We start from the raw sequence: 19,176 nt of genomic DNA, 5'->3' as shown, positions 1-19,176 counted from the left end.
AATGAGAAATGCTTCAGAAAAGGGAGAGCACTTTTTAATGTATTCTGAATGTATTAGGATGAAGTTATCATATCTTGTAGGGTTGAAAATTCAACCCCAGTGAGACAATAGAACTATTAATTGATCAGAATACTCAGAAAAGCAGTATTATATGGGGGTAGGAGGGGAGGCAGGCAGTATACTGCCACCAGTAAATGTATTTGTGACCTCTACTAAAGAGGAAAGGAAACCCCGTTTGGAGTTTTCTTGTTCTGTTTGGTTTTTGTTTTTTAGTTTTCTCATGTTTTATCCTAATGGGTTTTGAAAACATGATCATTAAAATACTGTTGGAATGGACCCATCAGTGATGTGATCTTTCACCTGTGAAAAGACAAGGGCTACTTTTGTGGCTGTATCTCCCCTATCCAGACAGGTAGGAGACCCAGCCTCTGTGGCTTTATGCCGGACGCTCATTTCCTGCCCACAGAGTTTCTCTGCCCTTCAGGATAACTCAGAGTTTGCCAGCCATTGTTGGGTCTATCCAAGGGTGTGTAGTTCACAACTGCTTCCTTCCTTTTTCCCTAGAAGGGTAAAGGTTACCCCATAAGCTAAGGGGAAAATGCCCAGCCCAGAGAGAAAAGCTAAGTAGAGCCAGCCTTTTGGATCCTGACTGAGGGGCTAGCAGAGGGCTTATAGTATCTCTTCTATTGCCAGTGCCCCAGTTGCACAGCTCTCTGCATCTTTTCTCCAATCATCATCCAATCCCTTTGCCTTTTATAGAAAGTGGTGATGATATGTGTAGAGTGACAGACTTCAGTTTTTACATAGAAAGATGGGATGTAGGCAGTGGAATCAGGCCAACATCAGCCTTGGGCAGCTGTTTTCAGTGGGGAAGCCTCCTCATTAGAAGAGCCTGCAGCAGCTGTGTGACTGCCTCAGGCTGAAGAGAGACCTGGGAGGGTTGGATGTCTTGTTCTCTCCTACTGGATTTCTACCATAAGAATAATAAACAGATTTATTTTTCTAGTAGTTCTCATTTGGCTAGACATGGATGAGGTAAATTTTCAGGAAAGGCACAACTGTGTAATGGATTTTTATGGGTAAAATGGCTATCATAAAAGCTTTAAGCTAAAACTTTAAAGGGATTTGATAACAAGGGTAAGTTAAGACTTTGGTTTGCAATTATTTACTTAGGAAGGATGGAAATGTTTGCAAGTCTGAATTTGGCTAAAAGCCCTTCTTAATTGTAAAAGAATCACTGTTAGATGTTCACAAATGGAGCTTTAGCAAATACCTTTACTGGTTCTTGTGTTGCCTCTATCTTAGTTTTCCCACCATTGTACTTTACAGCACAATTTACAATATGTCCCCACCCCCAAAAGAGCATTTCCTTTCTCAATTGTCACAAAGCTGCTGAGAAGAAGCTTATTTTTAACTTGGAAATGTGTTTTGTTTTAATAGTTTTAGGCTGAGAGCAATTATCTTACACACTTCATAGGTGCCTAATGCTGTCTTAAATCATGACTGACCAAGTTTTATCAATAAATCCATTGATAACACACCAAATATGAGTCTGCAATAATAAAATGAGCCTGTTATTTACTTAACATCAACCATCGGGGGAAAAATTTAATACTAAAAATGAGATGTAAAACAATGCCAATGAAGATAATTAGGAAAAATTCTTACAATACTGATTATGGGCCCTCTCTGGTTCTGTTTTTATCTATTTCTAAAAGAAACAACATATGTATTAAATATTATATAATTTTTAAAAGGCTGAGTGTGTCAACTAACCAGCCTGGTATACATCAAATAGTGACCATATTTAAAGAACAAGGAAAAATCTTCAATCATTAATAAATGTGAACTAATAGGTATAAAGAAGTAGATTCACGTATTCGTTTGTTGGTGCCTGGCACGTAGGAGGTGCTTTATTAATAAATAATGAATGAAACTTGGGCAGCATCACAAGACCCCGTCTCTACAGGAAATTGAAAAATTAGCTGGGTGAGGTGGCACACACCTGTATTCCTGTCTACTAGAGAGGCTGAGGCGGGAGGATTGCTTGAGACCAGGAGTTTGAGGCTGCAGTGAGCTAGGACTATGCCACTGCACGCCAGACTGGGCAAGCGTGAGACCCCCATCTCTAAAAATAAATAAGTAAATAATGAATCAATGAATGAATGAATGAATGAATGGCAGATATATATTTAAAAAACCATCTATGTGTTTCATACTATGCTAGCTGCTGAATGCAACTGGGCAAACATTGGATACCAAATGAAGTATTTTTACTGTGCAACTTTTGTCTCTGGCTGGGGAATACCATAGCAACAAGAATGAGGTGCACACAGCCAGCGCACAGAGCAAGGCACACAATGGCTGGACTTTGGCTTATAGGGCACGTGAAGGAGTTTGATCAGAGCTCGGTCTGAAGGCTGATGAAGAGTTACAATCAGAGTTATGAGCAAGTAAAAGTCTGGGCCCAATGTGTTTCTACTCCTGTGCAAAAGAGCACTAGAGGATGAATTCACTTCAGAATGGCCCAAAAAGGGCCAGGTCCAATGGCTCATGCTTGTAATCCTAGCACTTTGGAAGGCCAAGGCAGGAGGATCACTTGAGCCCAGGAGTTTGAGACCAGCCTGGGCAACATAGTGAGACCCTGTCTCTAGAAAAAAAAATTAGCCAAGCATAGTGGCCCACACCTGTGATCCCAGCTACTCAGGAGGCTAACGTGGGAGGATTGCTTGAGTTCAGGAGGTTGAGGCTGCAGTGAGGCATGATCACACCACTGCACTCCAGCTTCAACAACAGAGCCAGACTCTATCTCAAAAAAAAGAAAAAAAGAAAGAAAGAACGGAAAGAAAAGAAGGAAGGAAGGAAGGAAGGAAGGAAGGAAGGAAGGAAGGAAGGAAGGGAGGGAAGGGAAAAGAGAAAAGAGAAGAAAAGAGAAAAGAAAACAAAACAGAGGGACTCGAAAAGGCTCTTTATTCCTACCAAGCTGCATCTCCTCTTTGCCCCATCTCTGGATCTCCTGAAAACAACTTGTTTCATTAGCATGTCATGTAGTTTTAATGTTTGTTCCAGATGCTCTGAAATTTGTGACCCTTTTTCCTTTAGTGAAAATTAAATTTTTACTAAATTGTGGGAAAATGAAAGAATTTCAGACTATTTAAGGATACACATTTTGTTTGTTCGTTTTCCACATATATGAAAAATTGTAATATATTGGATTTTTTTTAAGTTCTATGTTGTCCTTGTAGGTTTTCCCAACTAGTGCACCCCTTGAAGGAGGGACAAGGCTGACCATATGTGGCTGGGACTTTGGATTTCGGAGGAATAATAAATTTGATTTAAAGAAAACTAGAGTTCTCCTTGGAAATGAGAGCTGCACCTTGACTTTAAGTGAGAGCACGATGAATATGTAAGGATCTCAAAACGTTTTGCTGGGGTGTGCTTGGAAAATAGGTTTTGTTTTTGAATGAATGTTTGTTTTAAAATTGCTCAAAAAGCTCATCTATTGAATTAAAAAGGGTCTTGGCCTGTCACATGCCTTGTGGGTCTGTTCTGTTTTGTTCTTGCAATCCCATTTACTCATTGGATTTGAAGAGAGAGAAAGGTGACAAGGCCTAGGTGAAGACAAGAGGCCAGAATTAGGAGTTTCTCAACCATTTATGTGACAAGTCTTCAGGTGTTTTCTGAGTAGATTTGTGAGAGTAGCACTAGTTAGGATCACTCCATCCTTGGAGTCTTCAAATGTTGAGTCTCCAAAGGCTTTTTCTACAGAAATCAGTAAACAGCTCAGCATGGATCCTCTCTTTTAAATTCACTTTCTAAACCTCAGAAATGTAGTGAGGCAGCTGAATCACATGTTTGAGACTTTTTTAGAGGAGTTAAAATTTATATTCAGCTTATATTTACTGGCACTGCAATATATGGGCTGTATCTCACTGAACCATCCCCATGGGCCTGGGAGGGAGCTGTATGATTCCTGTAATACAAAGGAGGTACCTGAAGTTCAGGGAGGTGAAGTGTGGCTTCGCAGAGGTAATCCAGAGAGTAAGAGCTGAACAAGCCTTCAGACTCAGCTCTGATCAGCTTCTGATGCAAGATCCGTGCTTGTTCTACTGTAGTCTACATGTACCCTTCTACAAGCTTTGAATTCCATAATCATCAGAGAATCCAGAAATTATTCATTATCACATAATAAAAACACCCAAACATTTAAAGTTTTATGGTTGAACCCATTCTATCACATGGTTATCTTTTATCTAATTGAATTCATTTCAGGGTTACACAAAGGTCCGAATATATCCATTTTACTGAGACCAAAACACTAATGAAGGTAATATTTGTTAGCTGAATGGAAAAACAAATTTTTTCTAGAAATCTCCCTTGTAAAATCTCCAAAACTCTTAATCATTGCATTATAAATCAGGACCTGTAAAAGTAAAACAGAATTCATTCTCTTCTTTAAAAAGTTATTTAATAAATCAAATTGTATTTAAATTTTTTCAGAACAATATGATTATTCATTCAGAAATAATTCTATGGAATGCCATCACAATTTCATTATCATTTAAGTAATTTAAATTAGCATGTACAAGTATAACCACAGAAATGTACCTGTTGACATACTTTAATGAAGAGATTGGCCTATTCGTAGTTAGCCCATTGTTTCATATGCTGCTGAGATACTATCTATCTGAAGTAGACCAAACATTATCCCCAAATATTAATATTATCCAAACTTAGATTATTATGCGCTATTCAATTGGTGAGGTCTGCATGGATAAGGTCTAATATTTCCTGTTTGTCTGTATAAGTACTATAGTACAGTTAATATAAAGTTTAGTATAGGCAGGGTGCAGTGGCTCATGCCTGTGATCCCAGCACTTTGGCAGGCCAAGGCAGGAGGATCACCTGAGCCCAGGAATTCAAGACCAGCCTGGGCAACATAGTGAGACTCCATCTCTACCAAAAAAAAAAGAACTCTTTTTTAGTTAACCAGATGCCATGGCATGCACCTCTAGTTCCAACTCCTGAGTCCAGAGGATCCCTTGAGCCCAGGAGTTCAAGGCTGCAGTGAGCTATGACTATGCCACTGCCCTCCAGCCTGTGTGACAGAGCAAGATCCTGTCTCTTTTTAAATAAAAATAAAAATAAAGTTTATCATAGTATAGAAATGGAATTGTACAATTTTTGGCCTTAATGCTTATCTTGAAACTCTGTTTGCTATTCAAAGCAGTCAGCTCACTATTTAGAGTTAATGTCACTTCCTATAAAACAACCTAACCAGAAAATGCCTTGGATTTGTCATGTATTAAACTTTGGGTTTTTTTCCAGATTGAAATGCACAGTTGGTCCTGCCATGAATAAACATTTCAATATGTCCATAATTATTTCAAATGGCCACGGGACAACACAATACAGTACATTCTCCTATGTGGTAAGGAAGATTCTATCGTATCATGTTTGATTTTTACTTCATCTATTTAGAATTATAAGCTGAACAAGTTACTTTGTTTTGTTTTTATCTCCCCTCCAGGATCCTATAATAACAAGTATTTCGCCAAAATATGGCCCTATGGCTGGTGGCACTTTACTTACTTTAACTGGAAATTACCTAAACAGTGGGAATTCTAGACACATTTCAATTGGTGGAAAAACGTGTACTTTAAAAAGGTGTTGTAAATTTATTTTTTGTTGCATCTATCAATTTGAATTAATATCTGTACCTTAAAAATTAAGCAGATTGGTTTTGTGTGTGTGTGTGGAGAAAAAAAATCAAGATGTTTATTTGTTTACTCTCCTACTGACAAAACTTCCTCCTTCCAAAATTCATCTATTCCTTTTGCTGATTTTTCTTCCTTTCTCTTGTTTTTCTTAGCAATCCTGCTTTTCAGTTTTGTCTTCCCATCCACCCTCTTTATTGTTATAGCTTAGGATCTTAGCTACACTATGAACTGTGAGAGTCTGGTCATTGACAATAATTTAAAATACACATTTTCATCAAGATTTGTAATTAGACTAAGTCACTCTGGGGAGGGAAGAAATGGGGAAGACTGGGTTTGGAAGGCAATTATGTTTCTGCTTCTTAGAGTTGGAAGAGCTCAGTTTAATCAAGTACCAAAAGTACTTTAAAGGTTTTTTTTTTTTTTTAAATCCCAAATGTTTTCCAGTCAAGGATAGCTTCTCTACAACAAACTTTAAGTTTGGGATCCAGTCAGATTAAACAGCCTACACTGGGAAAGGCTTCCACTCAGGAAATTCCCACTTCGAAGCCATTGAGTTATATCCTTTCGATTCATGGATATAATTCTAAAATATGTGTATCTCTAATAGCTAAGATTCATTTTCTTAACTTTTTTTGTTCAGTGTGTCAAACAGTATTCTCGAATGTTATACCCCAGCCCAAACCATTTCAACTGAGTTTGCTGTTAAATTGAAAATTGACTTAGCCAACCGAGAGACAAGCATCTTCAGTTACCGGGAAGACCCCATTGTCTATGAAATTCATCCAACCAAATCTTTTATTAGGTAAGTAGAAGCTTCCGATGGGTATAAGAAAATAATGAATACTAGGATGATTTTGCTGTAGGATAGTCAAGAGGAATTACAGTTTTACCTCTGGCTTTGATGCTGTTGTGTTTCTTTTGAAGGCTGCCTTTCCAATTCAGGAGAGAAAACTACTTTCGGGTTCTGAGTACAATTTGACTCATCAATGCTAGTTCATGTCAAGAAGTATTTTATCCTGTTCTGTTACATTTAAACAGATTATAGCACAATAGTTTACTGTGGCGTTATAGTATACATGCACTTACATTATGTACATATCAATTCCATACTAACCTTAGTGCCAAGAAATGGAATCACCTTTTTTCTTCCATCCTCTAGAGTATTTTTTTGTCCTGCCTGCTTTACACACAGCTTTTCTTTATGCCAGACTCTCTTTGAATTGGTATCTCATTGGACCCAGTTCAGTCTGCCTTGTTTCCGTTAACTCTATCAGTCTAGCAACAATAATTAAGTTTGGTTTTCTTTGTATTTTTTTCAGAGAAGTGAAATATTTATTTTATGTAATTCGGTGAATAAAATACAAATGCATTTCTTAAGCTTATGAAATATGAATTTTAAAAAATATTTTCAAGTTAAATAAGTTGTTTCCAAGGAATAGTTACCCTTGAACTTCCATTTGATGTTGACTGTGCCTCTGACTTGTAATCAATGCAGGTGATTAAATTGAATCCCTGTCTTACAGTACTTGGTGGAAAGAACTTCTCAATATTGTCAATTTTCTATTTTTCTTTGCCAGTGGTGGGAGCACAATAACAGGTGTTGGGAAAAACCTGCATTCAGTTAGTGTCCCGAGGATGGTCATAAATGTGCATGAAGCAGGAAGGAACTTTACAGTGGTAAGTCCTTTGAGCAATGGGTCTACTCAGAGCTCTGCATCTCTGCCTCTAACCACATGGCTTTCATGGTACCTGGGACATTTCAGTTTCACCTTTAAGGTTTGCTAGTTAATTTCCTTGCAATGTAGCCAAGTAGTAGTTTTTATTTAACAACTGAAATTATCTAGAGTCTTGGGCTAACCATGTGGAAAAAATACATACCCATACACACATGCATATATAATGTTTAGACAAGAATGAAGATTACCAATTTGAGACAGCATTTTTTTTTATGTTTGTTGGTTGGTTGGTTGGTTTTGAGGGTTTTTTTGAGACAGTATCTCACCCTGTCATCCAGGCTGGAGTGCAATGGCATGATCTCGGCTCACTGTAACTTCCCCCTCCCAGGTTCAAGTGATTCTCCACCTCAGTCTCCCAAGTAGCTAGGACTACAGGCACGAGCCATCATTCCTGGCTAATTTTTGTATTTTTTGGTAGAGATGAGGTTTCACCATGTTGGCCAGGCTGGTCTCGAACTCCTGACCTCAAATGATCTGCCCACCTTGGCCTCCCAAACTGCTGGGATTACAGGCATGAGTCACTGCGCCTGGCCTGAGGCAGTGTTTTTATAGACAGTCAGTACAAATGGAAATCACAGCATTTCCCTAGTCCCTTTTTAATGCATCATAGAACATGGACCCTTTTGCTCTAATAAAATCCTTGGAAAAAGTCGCTGATGTTGCAGCAATATTCTCGCCTTCCTAAGCAGCAGACATATGCTTTCTTACTGCCCCCTGTTCTTCTTACCATCCTTCTTGTCCCTTTGTTAGCACATTATCAAGTAACAAGAAAAGAGCATTCAAATATTTATGTTATGTCCTAAAGTGTGAATGTTGTTTGCTGTTTCTCCACCTATCCTTATTTTATATAGGTCACATTAAAGTGGTAGTTTTAGTTTAGACCTTAGAAAGGTTGCCGTTATTTCCAAAGATTCCATACATTTTGTTGATGTTTTTCTTTAATACAAAATACCATAATCTAGTTGGACTTGTGCACTCAACTCAGAATGAGAGTTCTGAGTGCTCTTGCTCAACAAGGTCTTGATTGGTTGGGTGATAGATTGAATTACAGCACTTCCTTTTAGATTCCCCATCCAATATTTCTTGAAGACTAAAGCCACAATGTTCTTTAATTACAAAAACCAATTTGGGGCTAAAAATGTCAAGCCAAATCACCAAATAATAAGGTCATTTCAAATAAGATTTTTCTTGGCCTTCTCAATCAGCCACATTGCATCACCTCTAAAGAGTATTATTAGATTTTTATCATATTCCTGAGAAATTGTGCTCTAGGGAGTCACCACATGAAGCAAAGGATTTTGAAACCAATCCCAACACATGGCCACAAACAAAGTTAGAGTACCACTGCTATTAATTTAAAGGACATCAGTTCTCCACAACTAAGCATAACAATTTCTCATTAACCAAATAAGAATAACAGTAACCCTCTTTGGTGTTGGTATGAGACCTTTTAAAGTAGAAATCTGAGAAATTATTAGTTTATCGAATTAATGCTGAGCATACATTATTAAGATAATGACTGAATTTCCTTTCTTCTCCCTCACTAGCATTAAGGTGACACGCAGAATGCCTCTTAGCTTCAGTCATTCATTTGTAATCAAATATTTATTAAAAACTTTTTAGGTGTCACACATAAGAGTTGCATATCCCAAGGATGATTCAAACAATGGTAGACAATAAACATCTTATTTGTTTATTTTTCTGGAAATATAAACTTCTGTTGTTTTAGCCACAAACATGTTAGTACAGTAGAAGTATGCATTAGAATCGGACAAGAGTGAAAAATGCAGTGGATCTATTTTACTATTTGCTATTTGTTTTACTGTCGTTTGTGAAAACTACTTTATAAAGAGGTATGTATTCCTTCTATGTTCCCTGCCACTTATAGAATTTAAAGCTGACCATGATGAATTGAACCCATTTATTATTTAACAAATAAAAACTCTTGGTCAGGTCTGATTTAGATATATAGGTCCAGCCACAATAACTTTAAGTCCAATAAACTCTAATCCTTTCAAAACAAAAACAATCATCTTCATAACAAAATGTATATTAATTTGTTAACGTGTGCATTACGCCCCAGAAGCCTGCAGTTTATTGTGTAGTTCTCAGATTCCTTGTTATGTAAACAATTATTGTGATGGCAGTAAAATTGTTCATGTCCATTAGGAATAAATAGCTTTTAGCATTATAATATTAATTTTATATAAAACTCAATAATATAATTTTATCCATATTATGTCTCTAAAAGTTTTATCTGCTGCTGATAAACATTTGTAATGTAAGATCTTTTTTTAATTATTTTTTAAAGAGAATAGCAAATAACAAATTCTGTTTGTCCTTTTTATGTATATCCTGAGTCCTTTTTGTATTGTGGGCATAAGTGATTGTTTTATCCCCAACTATACTTGTCAAAGAAAAGGAAATCTAAGGGATGTTGTTGCTTGTTTGTCTTTTCCTTGGGGGAAAAACGCAACTGTTAACCTTAGATGTACCACTGTGTGTTGCTGGTTTAGTCTAAGTACAATCAAGAGGAAGCTACATTTTCCAAAATTCCATAAATCAGAATTCCAAAGAGGAAGATTTGAAATGAAACATGAAAGGGCATGAAATAATAATAGCAGAGGCTTTGTAAAATAGAGAGCATAGGAAAAGGTTTCAATATAAAATATGTCATGGACAAAAAGATAGCATGGGAGCGAAGACATTGAATTTTGGAGTTAATGGCCTAGGATTTATATTCCCTATTCCGCCACTCCAAGCTGTGTGACCTGGTCTAATGACATAAGTTTGCAAAGCTCAGTTTCTTAATTTGTAAACTGTGCATAATCATAATACCCACTGATAGGATTATCATGAGAATTAAATGAGACCAACCTTGTAAAGCATTTTGCACAAAACCTATCATTCAATAATTAATAGCTTAAAACACACTAATAAGATTACCTAACTACATAGTTAATTATCATGTTCACCATATGGTGCTTGGCACTTTACAAAGCACTTTACCATGTGGTATCCTACGTGGTAAATAGCATTTTCATCTTAATTCCTAAATGAGGAAACTGAGTTATTTAGTGTGGGCCCTGCCTCTGTTCCCATAGCTTGGGTTAAAGCTAGGAGAGGAGCCAAAGCCTTCTAACCCCACAAAGCCCAGCTCCCAGTCTGCCTGCCTGCCTCACACAACAAGGGGCAATTCCTCCAGGTGACTGTCCTGTCTTCTTAAGGAAAATAAAATGATGGGATGAGGGCCAGCTTCAGATTCATCAGCATGGTTTATGCTGGGCAGGTGGAGGTCTGTGTTTCTTTGAAGGCTGGGTCGTTTGGATAATTTTGCATGTATCGTGTTTCCAGAAATGTGTAGTCTAACATTAAGAAGCTAAATACAGATTTTTTTCAAAACTCTATATTTTCAATTGATTGGAGTGGTGAATTATAAAGTTGCTGTGGATGTTGCCAAGCCGTATTCTGTTTACAGTGGATAATTGTGTCTTTCTCTAGGCATGTCAGCATCGCTCTAATTCAGAGATAATCTGCTGTACCACTCCTTCCCTGCAACAGCTGAATCTGCAACTCCCCCTGAAAACCAAAGCCTTTTTCATGTTAGATGGGATCCTTTCCAAATACTTTGATCTCATTTATGTACATAATCCTGTGTTTAAGCCTTTTGAAAAGCCAGTGATGATCTCAATGGGCAATGAAAATGTACTGGAAATTAAGGTAAGAAATGCTTTAAACACTGTCTTAAATCATCAGCTCAAACTTAATTGACTTCATAGCTATGTGAATACAATTGTTGTACTTGGCCGTTGTATCTTATACAACACCAGCAAATATATAAGCTCTGAAAAACAAATCTTTTTGGCATAAAACTAAAAGATAAGAATAACCGTGGACTGCATTTTAATGAACCATTTAAAAACCCTTTCTTGTGTATGTATTAAAACGTAGCAAATGTGGGACACAAATCCATTAAAGAGGATCCCTGTGCTGCATTATCTTGCTGATGTTATACGTTTCCCCGGACATTTTACCTAAATGTGCTCATTATAAGATAAAACATAAGAGCTGTGAAAGTAAATGCATCAATTGTATCTCTGTACTTCCTTGTAATACTTGGAATTTTGTATCTGGGTGTGGTCATCTCTAAGCTAATTTGTAAATGGAACTAGATATCTGCCACCTTAGGAACATATTAGCTTCTAAATATAATTTAATAGAGAATAACAGGTCATCTTTTCTAAAGCAAGCCTGTTGCAAACAAAGAACACTAAGACCCAGAAAGGTTAAGTGATTGACAAGTGACAAAAGAGTGGCAGAATAATAAAGACTAGAGTGCAGCTTTTTTATGTCCCTTCAGTTATTTCTACTTCAAATAATAACACAGGCAAAATGCTCAAGACTTGAATTATTCATAGCTGCAGTCACTAGAAACAGCAAAATATTTATCCTTCAACATGTTGTTAAAACGTTTAGAAATTTTTTTTTCTTGAAAGATGATCTGAATGCAAATATGAACAAACATAAAGCAATAGGATAGTCTTTATTTGGGTGCAATATAGGCTTTCATGGGACATCTCCATCTAAGTAATAATATATTTCCATCAAAATTTTTCTGACTTTTTCAACAAAAATTTAACTACAGCCCAACTTATGCATATGTTCACGCTCATACAAGTTTACTAACCTCATTATTGTGTTTTGTACGATAATTAAGCAAGCCCAGCATGAAATTGAATGGAAGCCCGCTTCAATGAACAGTGTGTTTACAACAGCAAAGTCCTTTCATCTGCTTCTTTAATTAGTTTTAGAAAGGGAGAAATAAGCTTTTATCACTTCTTTTTTTTTTTTCAATAAAACTAATCTAGTGTGACCTTTTGCTTTCAACAATTACTGTTTTTGCCATTTGAAAGATTCCAATTGGTTTTTCTTGATGATAACAAAGGTTTATGTGCAAATAGTTTTACACCCAGAGAAACTCTATTTTTCTGTTTCTGTATCTATGATGAAGGGATTAGAGATAAACGGTTCTTTACCTACCCTTCCAAGCACAGTCTTTATGGAAGAGAAAACTTCTTTTTCCATAAATTAAATACCCATTATTCAACATCCTACAAAATTGCTGGACCAAGAAAAACATAATTTGGCATCATCCTCGGCCTGTCAATGGTAATCCCAGCATGGCGAAAGGGTCTTCTAGAGACAGACACAAAACACTTTATTTTCTTGCCTATATATAGAATAACTCTTTCTCTAACAAGTGTATAGCACCTGCCACGTGACAGAATAGTAATCTAGTGGGAGCAGCGGCAGTTCAGGGAGATTATTTTAGTATCATGATTCAACATTTTTTCATACTTCACTTATGTATGAGAGGAAAGCAAAGGCATAAGAGAATATTTGTTGTGTCAGCAATCTAACTCTTTATCAATACGTTAAGTTGATCACATTAAAACTTCTACCTCTCGGCCAGGCACGGTGGCTCATGCCTGTAATCCCAGCATTTTGGGAGGCTGAAGCGGGTGGATCACTTGAGGCCAGGAGCTCGAGACCAGCCTGGCCAACATGGCGAAACCCCATCTCCACTAAAAATACAAAAATTGGCTGGGCGTGGTGGTGGGTGCCTGTAATCCCAGCTACTCAGGAGGCTGAGGGAGGAAGATGACCTGAGTCCTGAAGGCAGAGGTTGCAGTAAGCTGAGATGGCACCACTGCACTCCAGCCTGGGAGACAGAGCTAGACCCCATCTCAAAAAAAAAAAGAAAGAAAAGAAAAGAATAAAGAAAACGTGTACTTCATCAATGAAAGTGCTCTGGAGAGAATCATGTGTTTAGAATGAGATATGTTCTTTATTGCCAGGAAGAGTTCATGCTCCTCATGCAGCCATGCATGCAAGAGTTCCTAGGCTGAAAAGAGATTATGATCGTTTCCTGCCCTAGTTATGAGAGTTCCTCAATTCGTAATAAGCCCAGTGACTACACCATGGGCAAAAGGGTGAGCCAAGTTTGGATGAGAGAACACAATAGGGGTCAAGCATAAGTCACCCCTCAGAATGAATCCCAAGCCCGATGGATGGAGAAGGTAGTTTATGGCCAAGGCTTCAAGTCCCCCAAGACCAGTTGTAGACAGTGGTCATCAAAAGTAGGCACCTCTTTGTGGGTATCCATGACTCCCCAAGAACCTCTATCAACAACAGCTCATGTTTGTATGGAATTTTACAGTTGACACTGTACTTTGGCATGTTTTATTTCATTTGAGTCTCATGTGGACCCGTGCAGTTGGGAGGTTAGTGATGATGACCCCCATTTGTAGATAGGTAAACAAAGGTTTAGGAAGATTAGCTGATTAGTCTTGGGTCACCCAGGGAGCAAACAGCAGAACTGGGGCCCACACTCAGGCTTCTTTGTTCCAAATTTGGTCTTCTGTCACTGCATGCACTAAATTACAGTATTTCTTATATTAACTCTCATTTAATGTATACTAAAATACCATCATAGAGACACTTTTCTATCGTGTGCTATTTATATATCTATGCAATTATTTAAGGGGAATAGCTCTTAACATTTTATAAATATCTAAAAATTGATTCTGTTTAAAGAAACTCTATATTTCTCCCTAAGTATCTTATTTCTGACTTTTTATGCATGAGCATATCTTATGAAAAGTAGAGAAGTATTCTGTTTCTTGCTGGAACAAGGACTGCCTGCCATTGCCTTGGGGGTTTATCTTATTCTGCAGCATATAGGAATCTATGGGAATAAAGATGCTTCAAAAGTTGAATCTGGAGAAGTCAGGTCAAACAAGAGAAAGGAGCACAGGAAGATGAGCCAGGGCAGGGAGCAGGGACTTGGTCTATGACATTGTCATCACAAGAACAAATGCTGAGAGCTCAGGTGGAGGTGAAGCATCAGTGTGTGGACATTGGAAGGATCAAGAAGGAAGCATGGTTCTGAATCATCCCAATCCACCTGCTGCCCAGAGCCAGCCAGAGGTTGTCCTTCTCCCTTTGAATAATTTATCTGCAACTCTCCCCCTCAATCTCAGTCAAAACCACCATGAACTCAGTTCTGAGTCCAGACAGGATAAAAGTGAAGGATTCTTTTCTCAGAGGTTATTTGGCCCAGTGTCAAGACCTATTCTTATTAATGGTGCTCATAGCTTACTCTCAAACTAGTATTTCTTTGTGCTGCCCAGGTTAATGGGCATTCTGATGTGTATATATATACACACACACACACACACACATAAAAATATATATAAATATATATATATTTTTTTTTTCCAGGGTAGTTTCATAGCACCTAATAGTAAAGATAGTAAAAAGTCTATTCCTGTGGTTTCGTAGTTCCTAGTAGTAAAGGTCCCCAACTAGCCAGCAAAGCCACCAGTTTAATTTTGGTTTGCCCACCTTTTCCCAAATGGCCAGGGAAGTTTTCCCCAAAATGCCTATTAACATGTGGTGGAAGTCAGTTCTGAAGTTGTCTGTGAAGGTTCATTGCTTGGTTCCTAAGTTGAGGGACTTGTGTCCTCTATGTGAAGTGTAAATCTCACCCCCTCACCACCACCTCACTAATTTCCTACTGCTGATCTCCCTGGACTTTGGACCCCCGCCTGGCTGGGTCCTGCTGCCAAACTGTACTGACTTGCCCAAACCCAGCCTGTGGCCACCTGGATGTATGAAAACTTGAAGGACGCTTCCTCTCATAATGTTATTTTTCAGATCCTACCCACTTCCACTCCCATCTGCTCGATTCTGTAGCCATCTCAGACATGAGTCCCCAGGCCTGAATCCTGGATAGAAACATGTCACACCAGGCCAGAGTTGGCGAGGAAAGAGACTTGGTACATCCTGATATAGCACATTGGGCGTAATTAGTTTTTATTTTTGAAATGGATCCATTTTGACATTGCAGTGAGAGGAAGAAATCCTTACTCATCTTTATATTCTCAGTGACTAGAACTGTGTCTAACACACAGTAGATGGTAAGTAGATTTTGTGTCAAACGGAATTTGATTTGCTTCATGATCTAGCCCCTTTCTGGATAATAGTTTTCCATATGTAAAGCAGATAATAGTTCTTCATATGTAAAGCAATAATACCTACTTCAGGGGGAGTATATTTTCAGGATAGTATGAGATGGTTATAACTAAATTGCTCTATGTCTGTTGGAGATTAAAGATCAGAAAGCTCTCTCTTTTGTTGCTTTATTTTTAAACCCACTTATTATGATTTTAGTGACTGAAATCACCCTGAAGCAGTTGAATGACTTTTATTTAATAATAGTTAATATTCAACAATAAATATGAATGTAATTAATAGCAAAAGTTCTAAATAGAAGTTTTTTAACATCTCAATAAAGCTATGTTTATTTTCTTTTAAATGACAAAATTTAGCCCATACCTTTTGAAATTTTTTCTTTATTTGGGCCCCATTGTTATATAGAAGTGAGCTACAAGTATCACTTTTGTACTATCTGGGATTTTACACCTCTAAAACAATTATATATATACCTGATAGTAGTTGCTTATACAAGTCACTACTTACCATGTATCCTCTGGTATCCACATATAACATAAGATGTAGATATGTGATATGTGATGTGGATGTGTCATCTGTTTTTGTTTTAGAGAATCCTCTATGCAACAACCAAGGAGATCCTAAGCCTGAAACAATAAGCATTGGAAACGCAAATGTTGTACATTCATCCCTTCCCCCAACCTTAGTTATTATCTAAGCAAGCAAGACACATTTTAGACATGTTCTCATAAATCAAACCCTACAGCTGTTCAATCTCTTTTCTTTGTCTTTCCCTGAATTCCCTACATTATGTGGATAAGGGCTTTATCCCCCTTCAGACCTAACCAACAAGTTGTCGTTTGAAGCCCTGAAGTCATCTCTTAGATTGATGTGCTTCTGTGTGTGTCGGCCTGTGTGGCTGACCTGGTTCAATGGACTACACATACTGCTTTTAGAAGTATCATAAGGATAGGGTTTGTCTATATCCATTTTATCTGAAACTCCAACATCAGGTTATAAAGAAGTATTTTCTTGCCACTTCTTTTCCTAGAGTAATAACTGCCTGACCAATCAATCTATTGAGATCCATATGAGACCATGTATGTGAATGGAGTTTGCCAAGTATTAAAGATTATATAAAACAAAGTAGCAGCATTGTAGCTATTATGGGCTGGTCTTTATCCATAAGAAAAATAGTAATATGTTTTGATATATGTCACCTCAAAATAATAGCTTGCTCAATAAATAACTGTACCCATTAGGTCTTGATATGAGAAATTATACCTAGGTTTGCACTTCTTTTGCAAGGCTACTTACTGGTTTCTCAAACAAAACGTTGATGTTTTTAAAATGCCTGATAGCAACTTCAGTTAACTAAATATGTCACATTAACTAACTTTAGAAAAATTTTTTGTGGAACTATGTAATTGTTCAAAGTAATAGAATTGTGCTCTCAAATTATAATGGTCATACAGCATCTCACATAAATTTCTTTAAAAGTGAATTCATTTATGCATAGGACTCAAGTGTGCAAGAAGGATGAAAGTAAACTACCCAACTCAAACAAAGAAAGAACATATTAATATTAGCATAACATAATACAGTGTTAATACATTAACAACGATTTAACATCAGATTTCAGGAGATGAGACCCAGGCATCAGTATTTTTTAAAGTTCTCACTGTGATTCCAAAAGCAAAGTCAAGGCTGAGAATCTCTGCATTAGGCAGCGTTAGGTAGTGCAACAACAGAATCTCTAAATTGAGTCTTTTTTGCCAAACATTGATACCCCCCAAAGACAATAGTGAGGTGATGATAGGTAAGACATCATTCTGCGTTTAAGGATGTGAAGCAAGAACCTCTTTCCTTTTCTCTAAGGTCCAATTTGATGCAAAAGCTATATAATTCCTAACTAACACGTGCCCTGAAATTGTCTCGCTCCCCTTTAGCCATCCCAATTGCCATGAAAATCAGTATCATAGAATCATGTGCCTTGGCAAACAACATGGCCTGTGTTTGCAGTATATTTATATTCTTTTGCCATTGTTAGCATTCCTGCAGAACTGTGAAGTGTTAACAACCTTTTTTTTTTCTTCCAGGGAAATGATATTGACCCTGAAGCAGTTAAAGGTGAAGTGTTAAAAGTTGGAAATAAGAGCTGTGAGAATATACACTTACATTCTGAAGCCGTTTTATGCACAGTCCCCAATGACCTGCTGAAATTGAACAGCGAGCTAAATATAGAGGTGGGATTCCTGCATTCCTCTCATGATGTAAATAAGGAAGCCAGTGTAATTATGTCATTCTCAGGCTTAAAATAAATCATTAAAGCTCATTTATGTGTGGGTTTTGGCTCATCAACTCAGCCTCCATTCCTGTTGTTATTTTAGAAATAGTGAGTTTTTTTGTCACATTGTCTCCTTCCCCAAGATTGGGAGGTAGATCTCAAAAGTTCTTTCAACCCACACTGCTTCTCCATCATGCCACACTCTTCCCAAAATTTGCTGTAATTTTCAGAAGAAATAAGGATGCCTCCAAGAGTGTCCTTCTACTGCCTCCCACCACCCCAGGAGGCCAGAGCCGGTGTTCCACTGCCAATCACAGTGATCACTAATGCATAGAGTCCCATAAATAAAGGAAGGTGCATGCATCAAACAAAGTAAAATAAGGATTAAACTACTTTACAGTAGCTTTTTTCATGTAGACAGCTGAATCAAACAACCTAGAACCAAAGCAAGTTATCTTTTCTTATTCTTTTTTTAACAAATTTATTGTGATGTAATTCACATACCATGCAATTCACCCATTGAAAGGGTATAGTTCAATAGGTTTTGGTATATTATATTGTCAATTTATTTGAATTGTGGTAAAATATATGTAACATAATGTTTGCCATTTTAACCATTTTTAAATGTACAATTCAGTTGCATTAATTTCATTCATAGTGTTGAATAACCATCAGCATTACCTAATTCCAGAACTTTTTCATCACCCCAAACAGATACTCTATAACCAATAAGCAGCAACTCCATATACCTTTCTCTCCTCCCGCTCCTGATAACTTCTAATCTACTCTCTAGCTCTAGAATTTGCCTATTCTAGATATTTCATGTGAGTGGAATCATACAATATTTGTCTTTTTGTGTGTGGCCTATTTTACTTAACATAATGTTTTCAAGGTTCATCCACGTTGTAGCATATGTCGGTACTTCATTCCTTTTTGTGGATGAATAATATTCCATTGTATGTATCCCACATTTATCCAAGAGTAAGTGATTTTTAAAGGGTTCCTGAAGTCTTCTGAAAAGTTATGAAATGGAAAAACACACAAAAATTAGAAAATCAAAGGCTGAATCATGAGATCAGAGTTGGAATTTCAGAAGGACCATAAATCCTAAAAATCATAAAATGTTACAGCCAGAAGGGACTTCAAAGATTTCTGCTGTGTATCAAAACTGAAGTAAAAGTATTCTGAGACTTTATTGTTCCATCATAACAGTACAATTATTTACCTCTTATGGGAAGTCTTCTCTGCCCTCCACCCCACCGTCCAGGACAGAATTAATGTCCCATTGTCTCTGTTGATTACTATTTAGTCATACTTCTATGGCACATACCACACTGTACTGTAATCATTTATTTATATGTCTGTCTCCCCTTCTACACTTCATTCCTGTTTTTTTGTAGATCTTTTTATCCCTAAT

General features: G+C 37.3%; 1 protein-coding gene across 2 annotated transcripts in view; it reads left to right on the top strand.

Annotated features, from left to right (window-relative positions):
• Positions 1-19,176, top strand: part of MET (MET proto-oncogene, receptor tyrosine kinase) — a 116,715-nt gene that overhangs the window by 74,411 nt on the left and 23,128 nt on the right. For both annotated transcript variants that reach the window (NM_001168714.1, XM_021935083.2), the window contains 7 exon segments: positions 3,246-3,406; positions 5,329-5,431; positions 5,531-5,667; positions 6,361-6,522; positions 7,298-7,397; positions 10,958-11,176; positions 17,572-17,718. In NM_001168714.1, coding sequence (NP_001162185.1) covers positions 3,246-3,406; positions 5,329-5,431; positions 5,531-5,667; positions 6,361-6,522; positions 7,298-7,397; positions 10,958-11,176; positions 17,572-17,718 — 1,029 coding nt within the window.

The sequence above is a fragment of the Papio anubis genome, chromosome 4 (assembly GCF_008728515.1).
Source record: "Papio anubis isolate 15944 chromosome 4, Panubis1.0, whole genome shotgun sequence".
In the NCBI taxonomy this organism is placed as follows: domain Eukaryota; kingdom Metazoa; phylum Chordata; class Mammalia; order Primates; family Cercopithecidae; genus Papio; species Papio anubis.
The sequence above is the reverse complement of the archived record's forward strand: the minus strand, read 5'-3'. Positions and strand labels throughout refer to the sequence as shown.